Below are 20,744 nucleotides of genomic sequence, written 5' to 3' on the forward strand. Positions count from 1 at the left end.
AATATGTATGGATGTCAACCAAAAACTAATCAAATCTGCGCATTGCCCCAGACAAGCTATATACCAAGTTTCATTGAAATCCGAACATTGGTTCTTGAGATATCGATGGAACAGACACACACACACACACACACACACACACACACACACACACACACACACACACACACACACACACACACACACACACACACACACACATACGTGGATTGCTATATGTTGTGAGGACTAGGTAACAGCACCCCTCATGCGAGGACACCATTTTCCCCTGTACCTACTGCCATAAAATTAAAAAACATATCATCAAATCTATTAAGGATATGCCCTGTTTACGCATTTTTAGAGTATCTCAAAATTTTGCTGACCTGGTTTTTCCTATGCCACAGAGGACAAAATTCCGAGGACTGTGATTTTGTTGCGAGGACAAGGAAATTTCAGGGGGTGTCACTCATAATCTTGTTGCAAGTCCTCGGAAAACATGCAAATAAACAAGATATTTCACTGCTCATCTAAAGCAGAGGTAACTGTTTCAAACATAAACCATTCAAGGCGATGACTTTTGGATTGTTTTTTTTTTCTAAAACAGAAATAATTACACTATATTCCTTTTTGATTAGAAATGATTATTGCAAGACGATCCTTTTATATTCCATGTAATGAAGTGACTGTATATATTGTTGCCACTATTCATTGATATTCTATGCAATGAATTGACTGCATTTATTGATGTCAAAATTTTCATTGATACTCCATTCAAAGAAGTGACTTTATTTATTGATGGCAAAATATTCATTGATATTTCATTCAATGAAATGTCTGCATTCACTGATGACCCAAAGAATCTCCCCTCTAGATCTGCCACTGAAAATATTCATTCATATTCTCCATGCAATGAAGTGACTGTATATATTAATTTCACAATATTTATTGATATTCTATGCAATGAAATGACTGTATTATTGTTCGTAAAATATTCATTGACATTCTATGCAATGAAATAATTGCATTTAGTGTTCGCAAAATATTAATTGATATTCCACACAATGAAGTGACTGTATATATTAATGTTAACTATTGATAATCAGTGTATTTAAGTGACTTTATTTTTTCCAAACCAAAATATTCCAAGTAATGAAGGGACTGTATTTATTGTTGCCAACTTTTTCATTGATATTCCATACAAGGAAGTGACTGCATTTATTGCAGCCAACATTTTCATTACAGAGAGGGTAACCTCATACTCACTTTATTAGTACATGCTTCACACAGAAGTCAATACTGTTGTTTTTTAGCATATTACCAAGGCTGAAGTCATTCTCAAATTTCCAAATTATACACATATAAAGTGAATGTTTCAAACATAACTAAAACATAATCTCTACATAATAAATCATTACTGAACATAAAATTTGTTTGAATACTTTTTTTTTATTCTTAATGGTACACACTGAATACATGTACATTAAAAAAATCAGCAATAGTCACATAAAGTAAATGTCAATGGTGGATAGGGGGTGGGGCGACAACACATTATCAAATATTCAGGTTTTAATATACATGTATGAGGGGCACACAATGAAACCATCCGTACTTAAACACTAAAAATATGGCAATGCTGCGTGATGGGATGGGTTGTTGTGTGCCCAACAAGTGTTGAACAAGGTGTGATACAGGTTTGTGAAACTGATATAACCATCTTTTAGAGCCCAGATTTCATCATATTGTGAAGCTTTGAAATTATGTTCATAGTTTATCTATTCATATGCAAACAAGTTTGATCTTGCATACTGTTATTACCTATAATTGAAAATTTATCTGCTCTATTTGAAGTGCATCTAGACAAGCACATAAACCAAAATTAATTTATACTGGATCAATATAAATTGACTTGTTTTGACCATAACCATATATGAAAGCACATGCTAACAGAAGCATTCAAGACACATGTAAGAAAGATGAAACTCATTCTTGCATGTATTACATATTTGATAACCACCCCCAACCAACTAAATGGCATACCGAAGACCTGTAGCCAGAGTTAAGAATAATGCTGTTTTGACTTTGATTGCCTTTTATATGTTGTTATCAGATTGTACACACAATACTTTATGTTTTTCCATGACCTGCTGGCCAGTACTTGATTCTCTTTCAGACAGTTAGTACATTCAATCTTTCCAGGAACTTTTAACATTCTGATATTTCTCATAAAATAGTTTTTAACTATTGTCCGTTCTTCTGTGGTCCACATCTTTTTCCCATCACTCACACCTAAGCACAAGAGAAAATGTAATTAAACCAAAAGAGGTCCAAAAGAACTTAGTGCATGGAAATAAAACTGTCTAGTATTCAAGACTTAATGATAGCAAGCAATGTAGAAACCACAAGAAAAATTAATTTTTAACTGAGAGCAAAATATATATGACTTCGTGCTTAGGAAGGGAATACAATCAATCAATTATAATACCTTTATCAGGTTCTCTCTGTAAATAAGCTTTCTTAGTTTCTGACTGAATAGGGTTATCTGTGGAAGTTCTCTTGTTATACAGTGATGACATGATTACATCTGGAATAAAAATAACACAAATCAAGGCAGTTAGTAAATAAAGCTGAAATCACAAGTAATGGAGCACTGAAAACAAACCCAAAAGAATGACACCCTCGAAAGTTTCGCACACTATACTTTGTCTACATTCACTAGGAAAGTACTTTTTTGTTGCGAGCAGTTCAAATTTATGAGTTAAGACGTTATTCAGGAAATTTCTCCCAAACAAGCATGGATACTCTACTCCTATAAGCAGGAGATTTGTGATGGAATGCAACAACTAATGATACTTTCTGCAGAAAACCCATTTACCAGACATTATTTAGCAATAAGAGGTCAAGTACTAGTACAGATATGTGTTCAATGAGCGAGATGCAGAAAAAACACATTATTTAAGAGGCCATTTCCTTCCATTATGGCAGCGAGAAATCCATTATTTCAATTATAATGCCCAAAATGTAGTGATGTGCTCAAGAAAAAGGACAACAACTCTGTTGTTATTGCGTCCTGACTTTAACACGTTCACAAACAAATGGCATACAAAAACATGTTTATAGGTAATTTTGCAATTAAAAAGACCAGGATTTTCTAACTTAAACGACTAGTAATGGATTTGTTGTTTAAACAATCTTCACAAGTGCGGACAATTTGGTATATTGCTGATCTTTTTTGTGCATTGTCCTCAAGCACTACCCTGTTATTGTCTGATAATGTTACAGCATCTGGTACTGATCAACCAATGAAACCACACGATAACTAATAAGAGATAAAATAAAAACAATACCTTCCGCTGATTTTTTCTTCTTTTTTGGTGAGGAATCACTGGTAGAATATGTGGAGGTTCTTTTATTAGAAACTTGTGTCTTGTTCACAGCAAGATCTAGATTTGAATTAATAGATATAAAAATATAATTAAAGAAAATTTAATGCTGTTTAATATTAATTGTCATTTTATCATTTCCCATGATAAATATTGTGGTGGAATACAATTTCTGTAGGTATGGGATGGGAAAATACTGATATAGAGATAACAAGCAAAGCAGTGACCGTAGACTTGAAGAGAACGTACACAAGTGTTATTATGACAAGTGTGTAGTGTAACTTGCTGAAAACTTGGTCAGAATAAGTAATGACTTTGCAAAGACTAAAAATTACGTGACCAACTAGGACTGAGTAGGAGAAATCGCCTGTACAGTTGTGTTGACTAGAGTGATATTTAACACATTTTATAGCAAGTCACTGTCAACATTGTTGGGAGTTTAATAGTTATGGTGTACTCACTTTGAACCAACTTGGAATCCTGACTCCAACAAGTGAGGATTGACTGGGGATTTGTAGATGTGTGTACCAGCCACAGAAAGCCGATACCAGCTTATCTGTCACTTGACTATTGTAGGGGTGCACCCATAGGAAAGAGGATTGAACCAGACCATTAACGTCAATGAATTCCTACATTGTTTATTAGTTGGAATAATACTGGTGTACTTTGGATTTAACACTGGTACCAGTGGTAATCGCACAGGAGGAATGGTTAGAGGACTCTATTGACCGGGTAATTTAACTAAGATAGCAAACCCCTAACTCAACCACAGACACCCAAATGTGACCCTGGTAATCTGAGAATAAGCTCGTTGTAGACCACTCAGGAGACCCTGTGGGAACCTTATCCACTGAACCAATAAAGTGCTACCAGTGGTGTTAGGAAAGCTGACTCACCGCTGACTTATTTTATAACCGGTGGCCAGTTATTTAATAAAGTGCTAGAAAATATTTCTTGGACGAGTTGTTTCAAGTTAAAATTGCAACTGAGAACACAGATTAGTTACAGTTAAAAATAAGTTTAGTCTTACGGTAAGGGAAATAAAATTACCTTCAACAGATTTCTTCATAGGTAAAAGGAAATCCGTCTTCTTAAGTTCTAGGGATGGAGTATGCACAGAAGCTCTCTTTGACATGTGCGTCTTAGAATCTTCTGAAGCTAAAAATAAAAAAAAATACAATTTTATCAGAACAATCAATATGGCAAATGCAATTAATTTTGAACAAAATTATACCATGCATGTCTGGAAAACAGTTAAACAGATAAATTGATGTTATATTCAGTTGTTATTTCAAGTACTGTCTTTGTCCCAAATACCAATGAATCAAATCACGTTCAAGAATTCAACAAGTCATTGTCAATGACACGTCCCCGTTCTGTTCATATTTGAGTGACATATACATTCAAAGCAGATCATGACCGAAATGCACCTGCATATGTACAACACATTGAACAAAATCCATCCATGCATGACTGAGATCCGGTTCTGGAATTGGGAAAATACATGATTTTGATGCATTTTCAGCCTTAAAATGGCCATCATTCAGCTATTGTTAAGCGGATCATGAAACAAACGCACATATCTATTTGTGACATGATGTATCATGTGTGTGTGAAGTTTGAACTTGATCAATCCAGACATGTCTTGGATACAGATCCAGAACTGAATTCTTTAAAACAAAATGGCCACCAGTCGGCCATTTTGAACTTGATCTGGAAAAAAAATGACGTGCATCAAGGTCCTATTATGTTTAATGTATGTACCAAATTTGAACAAAATCCGTCCATGCATAACTGAGATCCGGGTTCGGAATGGTGAAAATGTGCGATTTCAACCTTAAAGCGGCCGCCATTTGGCTATCGTTAATGAAATCATGAAACAAATACACATACATATTTGTGACATGATGTACCTTGTGTGTGTGAAGTTTGAACTTGATCAATCCAGACATGTCTCGGATACGGATCCAGAACTGAATTCTTTAAAACAAAATGGCCGCCAGTCGGCCATTTCGAACTTGATCCAGAAAAAAAATAACGTGCATCAAGGTCCTATTATGTTTAATGTATGTACCAAATTTGACTGAAATCCGTCCGTGCATAACTGAGATCCGGGTCCGGAATGGTGAAAATGTGCGATTTCAATGCATTTTCGGCCTTAAAGCGGCCGCCATTTGGCTATCGTTAATGAGATCATGAAACAAATGCACATACATATTTGTGACATGATGTACCTTGTGTGTGTGAAGTTTGAACTCGATCAATCCAAGCATGTCTCAGATACGGATCCAGAACTGAATTCTTTAAAACAAAATGGCCGCCAGTCGGCCATTTCGAACTTGATCCAGAAAAAAAATAACGTGCATCAAGGTCCTATTATGTTTAATGTATGTACCAAATTTGACTGAAATCCGTCCGTGCATAACTGAGATCCGGGTCCGGAATGGTGAAAATGTGCGATTTCAATGCATTTTCGGCCTTAAAGCGGCCGCCATTTGGCTATCGTTAATGAGATCATGAAACAAATGCACATACATATTTGTGACATGATGTACCTTGTGTGTGTGAAGTTTGAACTCGATCAATCCAAGCATGTCTCAGATACGGATGCAGAACTGAATTCTTTAAAACAAATTGGCCGCCAGTTGGCCATTTCAAACCCGATCCCCCCCCAAAAAATATGACGTGCATCAAGGTCCTATTATGTTTAATGTATGTACCAAATTTGAACGAAATACGTCCATGCATAACTGAGATCCGGGTCCGGAATGGTGAAAATGTCTGATTTTGATGCATTTTCGGCCTTAAAATGGCCGCTATTCGGCTATCGTTATCGGATCATGAAAAAAATGCATGTGCATATGTCCCATATAATGTGTGATGTATGAGTGAAGTTTGAACTTAATCGGCCCATACATGTTCGAGATACAGGTGATCACGGACGCACGCACGGACGCACACAGGGCAAAACATAAGTCCCCGTTTTCGGACTACGTTCAAACGGGGACTAATAAGCTCACTTCAGAAATTTGTTAATCACATCATGAAAAAAAAAACTTTGTGAGATGATCATACAGAATTTGAGTGAAATAAGTACAGCCATGACTGGGAACTGTAAAATGTCTCATTATGTCTAAAAATGGCAGCTTACCTGCTTCTACAATACAACGTGATATATCTTCTCTAAATTGCACTATATTGTCCATGTCATACATTAATTTTGTAGACTGTCCATTAGCAAACTGCTCTGCAAACTGAAAAGTATTATGACATTATCAGCAATAAAATAAACATTGCTGTCGATACAACGGCCTGATATATGATACATACATTGAGAAAGTACTGTAAAACCATTTATTTTCACTGACATTTAATATATCACTATTTTAATTTTAAATGCAGCTGAAAGTCCATAATTACCTTGATGACTAACACACCACATGATACAGCATCATCTTGCATTGTATGATCCACTTTCAATATAGTATAAGTACTGACTTCACCCTTCTTACTTGCATAATTACTAAAAGATAACAGATATTTTAGTTGTTGAAAATGAAAAATCTTGTGCAAGAGTTAGGTGCATTTTTTGTGTTACGGTAAGTAAACTATGGCACGTAGGTGGCACAGGATCCTACTGATAATTTATAGCAAACACTTGTATCAAGAATAATACTTGAAGTAGGAGTGCATATGGATTCAACCTTATTCAATTCTTGGTAATTTGCTCCACAACTACATGTATGTCATATTTTGTTATAGCAACAAAACACTCTTGGGGACATAGTTATGTTCAAACAATAACTACCTATTTCTCATACTACAGTATATCCCAGAACTTTGAGTTAAGGTAGAGATGCACTTTATTTGTGAATTTCAATCAAAAATAGTTTTTTTCGTTTTTTATATAGATTTTTATCTAAAGAACATTCTGTGAAAATTTGACCAATGAATTCTTATGGGAACACCGTTAAAATTGCTGTTTATTTTCTGGTTAAAAATAAAAAACACTCACACGTGGCAATGTTTATGTCCAATTGCCTAATTTGCATGAGTAACCAAATAACAAGACCTTTGATTGACAATATGCAAATCGAGATTGTACGGGTCATAGTTCATTCAATTCACGCGCATGTGCAATTATTCTCAAATCAGTTCTCGCTCGCTAGCAAACCAAACATATTTCCTCAGCGTTTTTTCTTAATTTTTATCATTACATTATGCGTGGTGTGAAAAGAAAGAGAGGTAGAAAGAAGATTCAGATGATTTCTATGTCGGAAGATGCAAAAGCTACACCGAAGGCATCAGCCCACCGAACGAAAAACAAATCGATGTGAGCGTCCAAACATGACTTTCCCTGAAGGCATGAATCCGAGTTTCTGATTGACTGAGAGATTTTATTTTTAAATAATTGTTCTCAAAAAATAAACTGAGCATGTGAAGAATAATTTAACATTGTTTACAGTGATAACTGCTCATAGTCGAAACGAAGCTTACCCATTCACGCTAGTCACAATAAACATCATACTCTTGAATAGGCGTCAATGACTACGGTAAAACTTAGACTCTATTTTAGGCATTAGGAATGATTGAAATGACGCCAAAATACACCTTAAAAGTCCCATTTTATTTTTTTTCTAAATCCCATCCCGAATTTACGGCAGAGTCTGGTCCCTCAAATAAGGGACACGTGAGCTTTGATTCTAACCGGATATATTGCACTGGGTCGGGGAGATACAAACTTTTGTGTATCTTTTGTCCAATGGGTACCTGTACTTCGATCATTCGCAAGTTTTGCTCGGTGGTGCGAGACAGCTTTGTTTGCAACCGGACAAACTCCGTTTAATTCAATGAAGCAAACAACTGACAATGCTAAAATAAATTGCAAAGGTACGCTAAAATTAATTGAAAACAACCAAATAATTTCAATGAAAAATAAATCACAGGGAGAGGTAACTTGATACATTACGGTAACAACTCTTTCGACGCGCTGACCGCTTCTCCGCGTCTGATGTTTTGCTTTCCTTGTCATAATACTTACTGATTGATGATTTTGTTTTGATTTTTGAGTTTTTTAGCCTGCAACACGGCCACGACCTTTGCTTTTTCCGTGAAAAATGGGGAAGTTTACGTAAATTTGACGGACATTCCATTTTTTTAAACTACCAAAGCACACTGTTTAACACTCCTGTTTTTTTCATTTGCCGATTTCTATTCAGAAAAATTCGACCGCTCGAAAATGCACCTTAATTTTGCACTCTTAAAACATGTCAGATTTCCAACACTAATTATTTAAAACCGGTCGAATTTTAAAACTTTTACGTTAGGAGCTGGAGCTCTCTTCTTGCAGGCGACCGTCGCCGGTAGTACAACAGCATGTTTTGTACGTACACCCGTGCGCTGATTGTCTGCGACTGTCTTAGAAAATCCCTGAATAAGGCGTTGTCAAAATCGGAAAAATAAAAAAATGCCTCCTTAAAAAACGAACATAATTCAAATATTTCTTTTAACAAATATGTTGCAGTGGGAAAAATGGGATTGGAAACGATGAACAAAACTTCTGTGCCTCGCGTTTCGATTCTAGGATTACGCGATTATTCATTATTGTGCGTTCGCTTCCTGGAGTTGGTTCTCAATACTACATAAAAATCATCAAGGATAAATAATTTAATATCCCACTTTGTACTCTTCACGGTAAACCATAGGCTCTGAAATACTCGTAGATTTTTTAATGAAAATACATCGAAGAGAAGCCATGTTTTGATCGTAATAAAAGGTCACCTTCCTTGGACCGCCCCCTGTTTAATAATTCATGAGATGACGTCATATTTACTGGGCATTGCCACGTGTTTTTACCGACCCCATCAAAACACAGGTATGAATGACGTGTTTCTGATTTATATATTCAAGAGCAGTTGTTCTGGTCCAACGATTTTACATAAAATGTCTATGTCTATACGTCAACTTTCAATTTCAATAGTCTAGAAAGTATGACAAAGTATGACAAAGCAGTAAATCCCGGTTTAACGCGCAAATATGCAAATTAGCCTTTTTCTCGTCTTCTATTTTTGGTGAATTCTTGGGTTTTAAATTAAAATAGCTGATAGACGCTTTGGCCATTTGCCTCGAAATTTTCACACATTATTGACAAGGTGTTCCCCCTTCAAAATGCGTCCGGACAGTTTATTACGGCGAGTGGAACAAAAATAACAAGTCCGCAATTAACATGGATATATAAATTATGCAAAAATAGAAAAGAGTGAACTTTGAGGTCATGCTGTGCGACTTTGAAAGTCGTTAGAGAGATGAGTGGACGCATTTGAATTAGTAGTATACCAAGGTATCCAGTGATGTAATTTTACCCACAAATGGACTTGAAGTTTTTAAGCTAATTTTTTTTAAACCACTTTTGTCCAAAAAAGCATATTTTTGACCCAAAATCAAAAACGCATTCTGGATATTTAAAATAAAGACAAGTTTTACAAAGTTTGTATAATAAGCTTTCAGAAAATATATAACATGTTGGATATATAATACCATCTTCATTGTCTAATTACTCAATTAAAAAGCAAGCCAAATAAACTGCATCTCTACCTTAAATTAAAAATCTACAAAATTATGCAATAACAGAAAAAAATAAATTATAATTGAACTCTTCCTACTTACTTCCAATTCTGCTGAATTGTCACCATTGTCTCTTTACTTTCACCAGTAGAATTCAGATATATTATTTCATGACTTTTTTGCTTAACCACCTGTAAAGCATTACAAAAATCAATTCTCATATTGGACAGAAATAAACTAGTCATTGAAAATGACACAGTCCCCGTTAAATATTTGAAAGTTTTCTTTGTGCTCGTCATATTAAAGCGGAGGGGTTGTCGCGAGCGTGTCCTTGAAACTTGAGTTCCAAATGGTGTATACAACAGATTGTTTATTTACATCAAAACACGTGTTCCGTGTAGTAGTAATATGGCCAAAAATAAAAACAGCCGTTATTCTGCCATCTTTGATCTGATTATGAAACACACTTGATATGTACGATGTATGTGCCAATACGAATGAAAATGGTACATAAATTGTGGAAATATAGTAGTAAGGCCAAAAAGTCAAATGGCTGTCACACTTTGTCATGGACATGTATCCTAACATGTATAAAGTAAATGTATGTGCCAAATTTGAATGAAAACTGACAGAGCACATCCAAGATACCACATAAAAAAAAAAAACAAGATGCAAAATTCAATTGATCCAATTGCAAAATAAATCGTCATGGACATGTATCTTAGCATGTATAATCTATGTACCAAGTTTGAATGACAACTGACAAAGCATGTCCAAAATACAAAATTTTCAAAAAACAAGATGGCTGCTAGTCGGTCATTTTGAATCGAATCGCTGAACCACTGCATGTGCATATGTCCCACATAAGATACTAGGCACATGCAAAGAATTAACATAATCGGTCCAAAGGGATTCTGAGATATGACTCCGGACGGACGCACGGATCATCCGAACGGGGACTAATAAAATTGTTCAGTACTGATGGATTTATGCAAAGGAAATGGAAAACAATTATACAAGAATTTTAGAGTCAACTGTAAAATTGAAAATGGTGCCTGAATTATTTACAGTATTTTACAACTTACCACAAGTGTCCAATGTCCATTTATTATGCCAGAATTAGTTGTTTCTCCACCTTCAAACATAGCACCTATTACCATCTCATACTTGGAAAGATTTATCTGTAAATACATTGTATGCATTAGTAATAATACACATGACTAGTAACAATTGTTGCTAAATGGAAGAAACAAATTTCCACTAGCTGACTAGTCTGGAAAATATTAAATGATAATTACCTTTTTTGGTTTGGCCATTTCACCCTTCAAACAAATAGATGTCATTAAATTGTGGTCAAAAAAAAGAATGGCCTGAAAACAATATAAAATTACATTGTCAGCAATGAAATAAAGGAGATTATGTTTAATGATAAGCAATGAATAAACTGTGGCAACAAAGCATAACAGCAGACACCAATGGAGGAAATAAGTACTAAAAAACTGTTGAAGTGCACTACACTTTGGATATTATGCACTAATGAAAAAAATATATTTCAATACATATACACTGTATTTTACATAATATTCACGTCAGATAGCATCAGAAAGTGATGAACAGTGCATGAATAACTCAATCTAAATAAATAAAATTCATTTCGTCCGATTGTGAATGCTCAACACAGACCTGACAAACTTTCATAGAGAATGGTCAATCAGAATACATCTTTAAATAGTAGCACAAATTATTAACAGATTATAGGAGTTACTCAAGTGACTTATAAATGAATGAGTGTCAAATGTTAAACACTTTTTTAATCTCATTGATGATCATTATATATCCAAGGCATTCCCATTGAGGTCAGGTCAACAAAGAAGTTGTGAATCAGAGACCCCCCTCCCATCCCCTCCATTAATCTGCCATGCTGTTATGTTGACAGAAAAGAGAATCAGAGAGACCCACACTCCACAATCATCATAAACAAACACAGACTAAATAACACAAATACCAATGGTAACCAGTCAAATATCAAATTACAAAATCAATATTGGGGAAAATACAACCAAATATGTTATCATACCAATTTAAGTTTGATTGAAAGTGACATTGATATGTGAACAAAGTCTATCAATTTTGAACAAATTATCACAGTCAGGGTCAGGGATACCCTGTACCAGAATATCTACAAGAAAAACAAGATTTCTTTCCATTGAGCAGCAATAAGTAAAAGTTTACCAAAATCTTTATCATTCAGTATGCAATTAAATCTTAAACTCAGCTTCCCAATTCAGCCATCACCATTCCATCTGTTCAGAACCTTTCAACATAAAATAAATACCTTTTTCTCTCTTGTGGCAATATAAATAGCAGAGTTCACAATATCATCTGACAGCTGTTTTTTATGGCCCAGGTCCAATATACTGTTCTTCATTATCGAGTAGGGCCCTACTTTCATTGTATCTACATCACCTGTAAAACAACATAAACCATTCAAAAACCCTATTACAATAAATACTTTTTCTATCAGGTTGATGTGGTTGTATCTTGTAGATCTGTATAAGCATCAGTGGCAGTCTTTTTCAGATACGCATGTTTACCTTCACAACATCTTCAACTAATGGAAGAAATTTTGGCATGTTCCTCTTCCTTTCATTCATAGTATTAAGTGCATGTAAATACTGAACACCAAGTGCCTTAGGAAATGGTGAATTAAACTGAACACTAAATATATGAACAAACCTTTAGAAACATCTTCATCATCAATATGCATACATTTGTCTTGTAGTTTTCCATTTATATCTGTATTATTATTATTCATTTCTTGAAATTCCTCATCTTCAATGATATTACCAGTATTCAGTAGGTCTTCATTCTCACATTCATCTATAATTCACACAATTTTGAAAAGTTAGTAAGCCAAATGACAAATATCATACGACTTATTTCAATTCTCGTCCTAAGACAGTGCTCAAAGAGATTACAGCATAACTACTGCAAAGATTGTTCAGTGTCATTGATAAAAACTATTTCCTGAACAAATACTAACCTAATATCAATACACAATAGACTGTTCATTCTATCGGTCATTCAGGTTTTTCTGCTGGCATATACAAGGGGACAATTTTTGTTGTTATCTTTAACAGTGTCAGCAAATACTGATAATCGTTGGCTAGTGTATATTTGATACTAATAGCAATTCCCCATAATCATTGATTGAAATTCCATCAACAAATTCAGGCATTTCAATTTAGGGAAAGGTGACCAGCCTATATGCTAGTTCCATATTTGACATACAACTAAAGAAGGTGACGATGATTGAGTAAAAACAATAGTTGGAGTGTCATAGCAGTGAAACGCAGAATTTATCATGGGATAAAACACTACTCACCATCTATGTTGATTTCTATTTCATCAAGTCCTTTGTTCTTGAATTCTCCAATATTTCCTTTCTCAAATGCCATCAGAATTCTGCTGACCTTTGCAATTTGTAATGTATTCTGTGGAAGTCTGTAAAACTCTCGATGGACTCTTATGTCATGTCCCAAAAATCCAGCAAGGATGTCTTGCTCATTGTCCTTCAAATTGAAGATTTGTGACATTGTAGCAATTTGTTTCCTTAAATTTGTAGAGGTGAACCGTTCAGCATGTTCAATGCCACATTTTGTTACAAACTTTCTCAGGCATACTGTTGCACGTACTGGGCGCAGTGAGTTTTGTAAACACGCAAAAATGTATGGATTTGCCACATTGACTTCAACAGCTTTTCTTTTTTCGATAAGTAATTTTATCTGATTACAGTGATCCTTGGTTAATAGAACAGGCACATTTCTTCCTCTTTTGCCTTTTATTTCAACTCTATCAATCAAACGACACAGATTTTGCTCCCAACTTGTCAAAGATGAACCAGCTTCTTGATTGACTCCTCTTACTTCTTTAAAATCTTCTAGAAGCATTCTTTCCATTTCCCCACTCCTCCTCCTATTGAATAAAATCAATTGGACTAACGTTATCTCGCTCAAATTCTTCCAGGTTGATGTGGTTGTATCTTCTTGTAGATCTTTATAAGCATCAGTGGCAGTCTTTTTCAGATACATGTTTACCTTCACAACATCTTCAACTAATGGAAGAAATTTTGGCATGTTTCTCTTCCTTTCATTCATAGTATTAAGTGCATGTGAACTTATCGACTGTGCCCACTGTATCTCACACAATTTAAGGAATTTCTTAGCTGCTAATTCGTTGGTAGAGTCTTCATTTTTGATTGCCTCAGCCATGCAGATTGTAGTACATTTCTTCAGAGAATGACCCAACTTTAATGCAAGAGAAGGTTTTCCAAGAACTCTGTCGTCAAGGTTATAGTCTGCCAACTGCTGTGTTGCCTGGATTACAATTTCAAACTTTGAAGGATGAATATATTCTTTTAGGGAGGATGCATTTTTCTTACTGATCTTTCTAAGTTGTATTAGAAGTTTTGCAAGTTCTCTCATTTTCTGCTTCACGTACTGAATCTTTGCAGATTCTGTACCAACTTTCATATATTCCCTGGATCCAAATTCTATGATAAGATCATCATTTCTTGCAATTACTGCCACTTCATCCTAAGTCATTTTAGATAGCACTCTGTCCGCCATACCCTCTGTAACATTATCACTATGTGGTAATAACATTCCTGCTACTTGTTGTATTCTTCGGTGAATTATTTTTGGTGTTGCATTTTCAAACAGTTTGACAGGACATATCTTGTTGTGTTTATACAGTTCTGCTTTGATGAACCAACCCAAACATTCAGGACAAGGGAGATACTGCGATACAGGAACTGTAAATGATGGTCTTCTGTATGGTATGATATAGCCATATCCATCTTTAAGTATTTCAACATTATGAGCATGGTTGCCTTTATTTGTCAGTTTCTGCCATAAAATTTTCCTTTCGGTACTTCCCTTTCTGAAACTTAATGCATAGACAACATCTTTCTCTGTACTGTGTTTATTCTCAAAATGCCTTGGTAACTTTGGATATTTGTTCATGCAGTAAACACAGTAAGCAAATTTGTCCCATTTTCTTTTCCTATTGGAATTATTTGTTGTTTGAACCTGCACCGAGGAAGGATTCACAGAACTGATTTGGATGTCATTCTTAAGATTCTTTGTAGTAGATGATGTACTAGGCAGATTTCTTTTTTCTGAAGACTTTACAAACTCTATGCTCATTTCACCTGCAGAAGTATTTTGATGATTCTTGTTTTCTTTCCCATGAAACTTTGATGACAATGGTGACACAGTATTGAATTCAACGGACTCACAATCCGACAGATCAGGAACAATGATACTATTGGAACAATTATCACTACTTTGACAGATAGCAGCTGATTGGCAAGCCTTATCTTTGGGGCTTATGCTAGATTTCATCCATGGCTTGTCATTTCCTGTAGTTTTCACATCACTGATACTATGCATATCTAATTCACAAGAAAAAGATACATCCGACTCACAATCTGAATTTGGTTCATAAGTAGGGTCAGCATCAGAATCGTCATAGTCTTCTTCAAAGTTTTCACTATCATTTTCATCTTCATTGTCATGAGTAGCTGCAGTTTTTACTTCCATTGAAGGATGTGTTTTAACCTTAGTTTGTACAGGTGTGAGAGGCCTAACTTTAACAACATTTTTACTTCTATCCCATTTAGATTGCAGAAATGGAAAAGAAATTTCAGAATCAGAAATGTCAGATTCACAGTCTGATTCCAAAACAATGTTTGAATCATATTTTTTAAACAAAGTTGATGATTTACGTACATTTTTACAGGAATTAGTATAACCTGGGGTGAGAAATTCTTCTGGTGAGGTTATAAATGGCAAAATGACTCTTCTTTTTAATGATTTTGTCTTGCCTCTATCTGACCCACCATTGACATCATTATGTACCAAACATGATTCTGGTTTCAAGTTGCCACCATCTGGTTCACTTCTGGCAGTTAAAATACTGTTCTGTAAGATGAATGATCCTGAATTCAAATTGCCACTATCTGGTTCATTTCTGACAGGTAGCACACTATTCTGTATTATACACGATTTTGGTCTCACGTAGACACCATCCGAACCATGTGCAATATACGATTCAAGATTCACGATACCACCATCTGGCTCAAACCTGCCAGGCAATATACATGCTTCTGGTTCTGAGTTGCAACTATCTAGTTTACTTCTGTCAATCTGCGTGAAATGTGATTCTGGTTCAGTGTTGCAGTCAACAGATTCACTACTGGCATTGTGGGTAACATGTGACTCTGGTTCAGTGTTGAAGTCAACAGGTTCACTACTGGCATTGTGGGTGACATGTGATTCTGGTTCAGTGTTGCAGTCAACAGGTTCACTACTGGCATTGTGGGTAACATGTGATTCTGGTTCAGTGTTGAAGTCAACAGGTTCACAACTGGCTTTGGCATCATTGTGTACCAAACATGATTCTGGTTTCAAGTTGCCACCATCTGGTTCACTTCTGGCAGGTAAAATACTGTTCTGTAAGATGAATGATCCTGAATTCAAATTGCCACCATCTGGTTCAGTTCTGACAGGTAGCACACTATTCTGTATTATACACGATTTTGGTCTCACGTAGCCACCATCCGAACCATGTGCAATATACGATTCAAGATTCACGATATCACCATCTGGCTCAAACCTGGCAGGCAATAGACATGCTACTGGTTCTGAGTTGCAACTATCAAGTTTACTTCTGTCAATCTGCGTGAAATGTGATTCTGGTTCAGTGTTGCAGTCAACAGATTCACTACTGGCATTGTGGGTAACATGTGATCCTGGTTCAGTGTTGCAGTCAACAGGTTTACTACTGGCCTTGTGGGTAACATGTGATTCTGGTTCAGTGTTGAAGTCAACAGATTCACAACTGGCATGGTGGTTAACATGTGATTCTGATTCTGTGTTGCAGTCAACAGGTTTACTACTGGCATTGTGGGTAACATGTGATTCTGGTTCAGTGTTGAAGTCAACAGGCTCACAACTGGCTTTGGCATCATTATGTACCAAACATGATTCTGGTTTCAAGTTGCCACCATCTGGTTCACTTCTGGCAGGTAAAATACTGTTCTGTAAAATGAATGATCCTGAATTCAAATTGCCACCATCTGGTTCAGTTCTGACAGGTAGCACACTATTCTGTATTATACACGATTTTGGTCTCACGTAGCCACCATCCGAACCATGTGCAATATACGATTCAAGATTCACGATACCACCATCTGGCTCAAACCTGGCAGGCAATAGACATGCTTCTGGTTCTGAGTTGCAACTATCTGGTTTACTTCTGTCAATCTGTGTGAAATGTGATTCTGGTTCAGTGTTGCAGTCAACAGGTTCACTACTGGCATTGTGGGTAACATGTGATTCTCGTTCAGTGTTGAAGTCAACAGGCTCACTACTGGCAATGTGGGCAACATGTGATACTGGTTCAGTGTTGAAGTCAACAGGTCCACAACTGGATTTGTGGGTAATATGTGATTCTGGTTCTATATTGCAACCACCTGGTTCACAACTCGCATTGTAGGTGCCGTGTGATTCTGGTTCAGTGTTGCAGTCAACAGGTTCACAACTGGCATGGTGGTTAACATGTGATTCTGATTCTGTGTTGCAGTCAACAGGTTTACTACTGGCATTGTGGGTGACATGTGATTCTGGTTCAGTGTTGTAGTCAACAGGTTCACTACTGGCATTGTGGGTGACATGTGATTCTGGTTCAGTGTTGTAGTCAACAGGTTCACTACTGGCATTGTGGGTAACATGTGATTCTGGTTCAGTGTTGAAGTCAACAGGTCCACAACTGGCATGGTGGTTAACATGTGATTCTGATTCAGTGTTGCAGTCAACAGGTTTACTACTGGCATTGTGGGTGACATGTGATTCTGGTTCAGTGTTGTAGTCAACAGGTTCACTACTGGCATTGTGGGTGACATGTGATTCTGGTTCAGTGTTGTAGTCAACAGGTTCACTACTGGCATTGTGGGTAATATGTGATTCTGGTTCAGTGCTGCAGTCAACAGGTTCACTACCAGCATTGTGGTTGACATGTGATTCTGGTTCTGTATTGCAACAATCTTGTTCACAACTCGCATTGTAGGTGCCGTGTGATTCTGGTTCAGTGTTGCAGTCAACAGGTGGTTCACTACTGGCATTGTGGGTGACATATGATTCAGGTTCAGTGTTACAGCCATCAAGCTCAACACAAGCAAGTAAGGCATTACTGTTCATGACACATGATTCTGATTGTTTGTTTCCACCACCAGGAACTTTTTTCTATAGATAAAGAAATAATCCAATGTGATTTAGGTTAAGCATACATCTTGCAATAGTGCATTGATAATTATAACTGTACACCAGGAACTAAGTGTATTGCAAATAGTACCTAAAGACTTGTTTTTCCCAACTTATTCAGGGAGATTACAAGATTACAAAAGCATATACTAATTAGATGCATGATATTTATGTTTGTCACTTCTCTCAGGTACAGACACATGTGCTTTCTGTGTTACTACTGACACTAATCTACACCAGCTGATATGAATACTATTTTGCACATTATTCTCAAAACAAAAAGTTACCCAAAAGCCAAAACATAAGAAATCCAACTGTGTAGATATAATACAGATTAAATATTTAATAATATTCAAAAGATAGAAAATATGGGCAGTTTTGGCCAAATATTGAGAATGGTCAATGAAGGCAGAGAATTATGCAAAGAAAGACAAGGAGGAACCAGAACAGAAAATTACCTAAACTTCAAGAAAAAATCACCAATAATGCTCTGAAAACAACAAAACATTTTGATGTTTTGATATGACAAACAAGTCAAAATACCACCACTGTCAAGCAAATAACAAATTTACAAAACAAGTCACTGTCAATGCCCTAGTCCCTGCTCAGTTTTTAGTGACCGCATTAAATATAAACAATGAAAATGTAGAGAAATTACAATAAATGTTAGGAGATTATTCAGCATGTTAAAATATGGTGTTACATCAAATGGCATCATATTCATGTTTTGTTCAGTCAAAGTGACACCTCCTATGAAAAAATCCACATAATCCACACATAATACAGTTGGACATTTTGAATCAAATAGCAAAACAAAACATATATGTTTTACATACCAAAATCTGTTAAAGCATAAAGCATATTTATGAAACTATGAAAAAAAAAAAAAGCATAGCTGCCAGATTGAAGCAAATCACCAAACAGATTCACACGTGATAGTGTCATGTTCTCAAGTTTGAATAAAACTGACCCAGACATGCCTGAGAAACGGTTTACGAGCGTGTGAGGGAACAAAAATGTATACTAGTCTCTCAAAAGTCATTGAAACAAAAACAAAATAAATCAACTTGTGTAATGTATTGTCTTTGTAATGATTTTCAACAAAATTGTTGAAATGTTGATTTTTGGTGTGTTATTGGACTAAAATAATCACCAGTTGGCCATTCTGAATCAACAAAACAAAATAAAGTGATCATGCAAGGAGTAAATGAAATCAGCAAAGGCATCCCTGAGAAACAATGACAATGGCAGGTACAAATTTTTGAGATTTTATTGTTTTTGGAAAAGGATGCTAGTCAGTCATAATTTCAAAAAACAACATTCGTCTTGCGTTTGTACTAAATTTGAACAAAAAATATCTTGGAGAAATGAAGACCAGTCAGCCATTTGAATCAAACCATGAAACTATCATAATGTGCATCAGTCACCTGATGTTCATACCAAGTTTGAACAAAATCAACATAGGCATGTCTGGGTAACACTTCTTTTGAGACAGAAATGGCTGCTAGTCAATCAAGATCAACAAAATGACAAACAAATCCTATGCATATGTATTTCATTATGACTTGTCAATGAATGAACATATACACGTATACACAGACGGAACCAAAACACAAGTCCCTATTTTGGAATTTGTTCAACAAGGCCTAATAAAACGCAGCTTAATTAATTAATTTTGAGTTAGTAAAGTGGTTTTTATAGGCCATCATGAGTGAAGCTAATTCATAGAGGTTGACCAAATGTTTTAAGAACAGAATTACATAGTCAAATTTACATGAAGCAAAACATTTTTTTTTCTACTATACTATTTATAGGAAATGAAGTTCACACACAGATGATCAAAACTGAAAACACAATCTTCCAACCAAGAAAGAATCTCAACAACATTTCCCAGTCAATATATGTACAAATATGTACAAACTATCAAGTAAACAAAACTTTCATTGTAGCCAATATCATCTACAATATATGATTGTGTAACTATATCTCAACAGTAGTTAAGTGTAAGTACCACTGTACGTACCACTGCAACGCCTTTTACAGCAAAAAAGTGGCTGCCAGTATTTCAGACATCCAGCTAATTCCAGTAAGAGTATAGATATTTACCTTAACTTCCCAAGGTAATCTAGTTGGTCCATAATTATAAAGAATCTCTTCATCAACGTCAATGTCTTTGATTGCAAACAATGCTAGGTATGGGCGACTCCTTAGTTCTATTACTTGCATTCTTGAATTTGGGTGCTTTCTTTCATGATTAACCAATCGTCCATATTTAGGACCTTTTGAAGGTTCATCAGTTGCATCGACACTAAAAAACAAGTTTTAACCAAGTTTGAGTTTATATAACCTTTCAAGCCTATATAGTGCTTTACAAACTTATTCTTGTAGTCAGCTTTACATACATGATTATGATTAATAACATTCTAAAACAAAATGGACATGGTCATATGAAAAATAAAACATGGGGTCAGTAGCAAAATTTGAAAAAAATATT

At 35.6% G+C, this 20,744-nt stretch overlaps 1 protein-coding gene across 1 annotated transcript; it reads right to left on the reverse strand.

Annotated features, from left to right (window-relative positions):
• Window positions 1–1,408: 1,408 nt before the first annotated feature.
• Window positions 1,409–14,458, reverse strand: LOC146725365 (uncharacterized). The gene is made up of 12 exons (XM_085496385.1): window positions 13,312–14,458; window positions 12,663–12,806; window positions 12,262–12,392; window positions 11,225–11,296; window positions 11,012–11,107; window positions 10,029–10,117; window positions 6,783–6,885; window positions 6,514–6,616; window positions 4,413–4,520; window positions 3,327–3,422; window positions 2,465–2,563; window positions 1,409–2,268 (listed from the first exon to the last, which is right to left on the reverse strand). The coding sequence occupies exons 1-12, from the start codon at window positions 14,456–14,458 to the stop codon at window positions 2,039–2,041; spliced, it is 2,418 nt and encodes an 805-aa protein (XP_085352511.1). The 3' UTR covers window positions 1,409–2,038.
• Window positions 14,459–20,744: the final 6,286 nt, after the last annotated feature.

Source organism: Saccoglossus kowalevskii, unplaced genomic scaffold, assembly GCF_978046115.1.
Source record: "Saccoglossus kowalevskii unplaced genomic scaffold, keSacKowa6.1 SCAFFOLD_271, whole genome shotgun sequence".
Classification (NCBI taxonomy): domain Eukaryota; kingdom Metazoa; phylum Hemichordata; class Enteropneusta; family Harrimaniidae; genus Saccoglossus; species Saccoglossus kowalevskii.